Source organism: Drosophila miranda, chromosome 4, assembly GCF_003369915.1.
Source record: "Drosophila miranda strain MSH22 chromosome 4, D.miranda_PacBio2.1, whole genome shotgun sequence".
NCBI lineage: Eukaryota > Metazoa > Arthropoda > Insecta > Diptera > Drosophilidae > Drosophila > Drosophila miranda.
The window spans coordinates 15,679,940-15,685,509 of NC_046677.1; the positions used below are offsets into that span (position 1 = coordinate 15,679,940).

Sequence of the window (5,570 nt, forward strand, 5' to 3'; positions counted from 1 at the left end):
TTGTGGCACTTTGAGTGCCCAAATTGAAATCAATTAAGTGCGGTCCGGCACGTGTCCATCTTTCGATTTGATTAGCCACCCCTGCCCTCCGTGGCCTCTGGCCCGCTTTGGGGTTCCGTTTCGATTAAAATTGATGGCAACGGAACGAGAGCTGTTTGCCCCATTTCGGGTTAGCCTGAGTAAGTAACATAAATTTCCTTGCCGCAATTAAGAGTGCCGTCTAGGTCGGTGTTTTGTCGATTTGTTTGTCTTTGAGTTACTGCCAGACTCGTCTCAATTTGAAGCTGTCTTTCCATTTTTGATTTCCCTTCTGTCAGTTCAGTGAGTTGTGAGTTGTGAGTCGTGGGGCGACAAATGGCTAATTAGATTTCTTCGTTGCCCAGGGCCCAGGGCTAGGGCTCTACGTCGCCCACCTGCCCGAGCAAATTGATTCACTTGGATGGAAAATTCTGGCACGGCACGACAGGTTGCTGCGAGCCATTTGCCAGTCGGCTTTGATTTAATTTTCCAATTTTGGTTAGTAATCAGGTTTTTTGGTTGCATTTATTGTTGGTGAAAGGCAGTAGCCTAACGAGAGGTAATATTATTAATTATACATTTTTTGAGGCGCAAAACAGAAGGACTTTGATTTTTCTAGAAAGAGTGTCTAAAGATTTTGTCAAACAATTTTATAGCAATTTAATTTTAGCAGTTACAGTTTTTGAGTGTGTATATTGTACATACACTGCTCGTCAATAGTTTAGACGCAGCCATCCCTGCATTAAAATTTGAATTATGTATAACTTTTTATTTTTAAAGAATTAAACAAAAAATTAATATGCTAAAACCTTGGTTATTTAATCACTCTTCAAATATATTATTCGAAAAAGTCGAGAAATTTAGCAAAATAATATTTTTTAAATAGTTTCTTAAAGCTGTGTAAGATAAGGTCCCTTTTTTTTTGGTCACTAGAATAGACGCACTAAAACTAATTAATTTTTTTAAAGAAAAGTTTTTGCATGTTCATTTTATAATTCTTGTAAAATAAACAGTTATAATTTAAAATTTAATTTTTAGGTATTGTGAATCTTAGATATGATCTAAATTAATCTAATAATCTGTATTTCGACCGTGTAATAGGTCTATTGTAGAGCCCATTCATCAGTCCAATTTCTCGGATTCAGATAAGGACTGGAGATGATTGAAGTTGAAAGGTATTTTTTTTGGGAACTAAAATAGACGCACTAAAACTAATTAACTTAAAAAAAAACAGTTGTTGCATATTAATTTTTTTTCAATTCTTTAAAAATACAAAAAATATTAATTAAAAATTTAGTTTTTAGACATTGTGGATAAAGTAATCTAATAATCTGTATTTCGACCCAGTAATAGGTCTATTGTAGAGCCCATTCATCAGTCAAATTTCTCCGATTAAGATAATGCCTTGAGATGCTTGAAATTAAAAGGTATTTTTTCTAATTAACTGCCATACCTTTATTAAATCTTTAACACGATAAAAATATGCCCCTTGAATCCCTAAACTTTACAATTCCTCCCATATTATCTACTTTAAAAAACTCCCAACCCAATGATATTTCCATTAAACGTAATTATTTTTAAAGTCAACAATCGAGAGAATTTTCCCATAATATTCGGTCCAGGGACCAAATAAGTTTTGACCGCCTATGGAGTGGATGGTGGGCGGAGGTGGGCTACCAAGAGGGCCAGCCGGCACTTTGGAAATGTTGAGAATGGGCCTCGAAAAACTTTTGATTTACTGTAGCTAAATGTTATTGTTGATTGCCACAGCTGCCGCACTGTGTGCAGTGCCCGAGCTTCCACTGTTGCTGCCTGCCACTGTGTTGCTATTTAGGAAAAGTTTTCACAGCAAGTTGAGTTAATTTGTATCCACAACTCAATTGCAAAAGTTTAACCGAGCAAAAGATTTATAAAGTTTATATGCAATAACAAGTCGGAAAAGGCTTCAGCCGTGGCTCCAGAAGCTATAGAAACACTCGAGAGAGTGAATACCATTTTGGGGGGTACGAGTGGAAAACAATAAGCAAAAATGACTGGCGTGTCTTGCCTGAATCAAGTGCAATAAGTTTTTCCCCAAAGAAAGGAGGTTTTCCCGCCCCCTCCACACCGAAGGCAGAGGCAGAAGCAGAAGCCGAAGAGGAGCCAAAGAAACAGTGGCGGATGGAGGGCTGCAGGCATTTGCAATCAGCTTTTGATAAGCAGCAAATGGCCAGTCAAATGATAACGATTCTGCCCCATCGATGAAGGAGCAGGACCGACATAATAACCGAACTCGGTTGGAAAAAGCAAAAGGCATAAGCGGAAAGGGACCAGTACACACGCTGCCGATTGACTTTTATGCCACTTACTGCAGTCGGAGAAGGAGAGAGAGAGAGAGAGAGACACGCAGAGAGAGAGAGAGCGCAGAAAATTAGTTTTGCCCGAGGCTATAAAGTCAATTTTCATAACAATTTCTGACTCTCATAATGAAGCTTCGGTTTTTGTTGTTGATTTTACTGCTGTGGCAGTGGCAGCCATGGCTGTGGCAGTGGCAGTGGCTGTGGCAGTCAAAGTGGCTCTGCCAGTGGGAATAGCTCTGGGTCCTAAACCAAAGTTGCAGCTCATGCTCAGATTTTGAGCATTCATGGCTTGCTCTGTTTCGATGCATTTCCGCTACCATTTTGGTTAATTATTTATCGATGGAGGTCTTAAAATGTATTTTCTTTATATTGATATAAAAATAGAGTGAACGAGGTGGAACGTTGTGAGTTGCTGCGGACACCGCAACTCTACAGTTATACCCGATACTAAGTCAGTATGGCTCTCCTCCGGCAGACGCCGCTAATATTGAACCACACGACAAAGAGTGCGTGCGAGAGAGACAGAAAATCAGTCTGAGCGTGACGTCGGGCGCTGCGTAGCCAGTGCAAATTGATTTGTTCCTTTTGGCTATAAAAATTATCTGATCTGGTCCAGATTCAGCAATCTGATAGATATGGTCATTATCTATGATTCTGCTTTTTATTTTCTCGAATCTGCAATATTGTGGATGCAACAGATTTTCGTCTTTTGTGGGGCGGAAGGGTGGGCGAATTCGAGATATACGACTTATAGTGAGATCTAACAGAAGTGCGATACAAATTTGTTACTCTAGCTTAATAGTCTTGAGATTTGTGATGCCCAGATTTTCGTCTTTGGGGGCGGAAGGGGTGTGGCGAAATTTGACACGAAACGTCAAGTCGATATACAGGAGTGTGATACAAATTTGTTGCTCTGTCTTATAGTTCTGAATCTTGAACTCATATTTTGCAATTGACAAAACGACATAAACTGTGTTAGAGAAGACAGAGCGAGAAAGAATGAAATTGTTTTTTTATTCTGCTATAATATTATACGATCTGTTCAGATTTTGCACTGTAGAAGATATGTCATCTCACGATTCTGCGTTTTTTTTTATCGTATGTTTAAAATGTGGATGCCACAGTTTTTCGTCCTTTGTGGGGCGGAAGTGGGCGGGCGAAGTTTTGAAATATTTTTGTAGCAGTGACATATCACAGAAGTCTGGATCCAAAACATCGTTGCTCTTATAGTCTTTGAGCACTAGGCGCTGAAGGGGACGGACGGACGGACGGACGGACGGACGGACGGACGGACAGACGGACAGACAGACAGGGCTCAATCGACTCGGCTATTGATGCTGATCAAGAATATATATACTTTATGGGGTCGGAAACGATTCCTTCTGGACGTTACACACATCCACTTTTACCACAAATCTAATATACCCCAATACTCATTTTGAGTATCGGTATAAAAATGTATTCAGAAAAAATAAAAACAAAAAACAAAAACAAATCAAAAGCTTCAGCTTCGATGCCGATACAATCAATATATCGATACCAATCGTATCTCTAAATTCTGTCAGTATATCGGAGTGAAATATAAAAATCCGAATGTACAAAATAAAAATAAAACAAAAAAAAAAAAAAAAAAAAAAAAAAAAACCGTTAAATAGTAAACAAAATTTGGACAGAAACTACGATTGTGGCAAAGAATTGGCGTGGGAACAGATGAATGGGGAATTGGTGATATTTTAAGTCGACCCCGAGGGTTAGGTTGGGTTGGCTAAGGCGTTCGTGATTTAGCTTAAACTAACATTTTGCCTTAGAATGATAGTCCGCTGGTAAGTTGTGGAGATGGTGAACATCATCCAACAATTAAACAAACATCTTCTCCAGCATTTTTCTAAGTTTTTCTTGGGCATAGCGTATCTTTTGATATAAATCTTTGGACACACCGTTCTCCACGATGGTCGAGAAGCTTGTGTCGTAAATACTACAAAAATTGTAAAAGTTTCTTGTGTTTTACAAAATGGGAAATACGAAAAGCAAGATATCGTTCCCATCGAACGAAACAATGCGCAAACTAACTACTACAGCAGTGAGATTCAGAGAAGCATCGACTGGCGGAGTGGCAACCACACAGGCATCGACTGGCGGACAACCCTTGATTCAGCTACTGGGCAAATCCACTCAACCCGATACTGAAGACGACGATCAAGCTGGACCATCGGCTGCCAAGCGTCAGAAGACCAATGAAGAGAATACAGAGAAGCTGTCCTACCCTTTCTGCAGCGTGTGTCGAAAGAAGTTCACCGATGGTTGCGCCATGGCCCCAGCATGTAGCCATATCCTTTGCGAGCCGTGCCTATCGTGGTTGACGGCGACCATTCAAAGCCCCCGCTGCCCCACATGCAATCGGGAGCTGCGCAAAGCATTTCGGCGCCTTTATTTCGCCTGAGATGTGGACAAACTGCGACAGAAAACGAAAAGCGACCTAAATATATCAAGGGGAAACTGAATCTTCTTCAATTAAAAGGGAACGCCATTATATTATAGAGTTTTACTGGATTGTAGATGGGTGGATCAACCACTTGGGCTCCAAATGAGGTAGTTTGAGAGCATCTAATGGATGGTTTTCCAATTTTCCAACCGATACCAATGCAGCAAAGATCTTTGTGGGCGATTGAGGAATTGTATTCGAAAGCGATCAATCGCTGAATTGCGCTCAAGGCTATCTTTAAGACTGGTGTTCTTCCAGTAACATTTTGTGGAATTTGAGGGGGTTATTGTGGTGCGTGACCCTGTGCAAAAGGGGTTCCTATTCTGCCTATTCTGAGGTGGAGGTGTATGTCTTCCAAGGTACCATCGTCTCGTAGCAGGCATAGCATAGTCAGGCAAATAACTCAATTGATTGTGTTCCTCAAAGGAGAATAAAATCTGGGGTATGGAACTTCTCTTCGACTATGACAATCGGCTCTTCGCCTACTCCGACTGAGATTCGGGTGGGTTTTCGTTTTCACTGCAGTTTGTTATATATAAGAGGACTTAAACAGGGGCACCAGTATCCCTATGTTTCCCTTCACCATTTCGCTGCTTTCTGGCGGTGCCTCCGCCTTTATCAATCGCTTTGGCCCTGGCCACTGCTTCTTTTTGGCAGATTACATATATAGCAATCCGCAAGCTTAATCCCTGATTTTATTCGCCGCCAAATAGCCTCGTTCCTCATTTGGG

At 40.7% G+C, this 5,570-nt stretch overlaps 1 protein-coding gene across 1 annotated transcript; it reads left to right on the plus strand.

Moving 5' to 3' along the window:
* Nucleotides 1-4,100: 4,100 nt before the first annotated feature.
* LOC117189142 lies at nt 4,101-4,887 on the plus strand. The gene is made up of 2 exons (XM_033394185.1): nt 4,101-4,180; nt 4,236-4,887. Exon 2 carries the CDS (start codon nt 4,369-4,371, stop codon nt 4,795-4,797), a length of 429 nt encoding a protein of 142 aa, XP_033250076.1. The 5' UTR covers nt 4,101-4,180; nt 4,236-4,368; the 3' UTR covers nt 4,798-4,887.
* The last annotated feature ends 683 nt before the right edge of the window (nt 4,888-5,570 follow it).

What these genes read in the sequence shown, in the direction of transcription:
- LOC117189142 (XM_033394185.1), top strand. Translation starts at nt 4,369, where the DNA reads ATGGGAAATACGAAAAGCAAGATATCGTTCCCATCGAACGAAACAATG.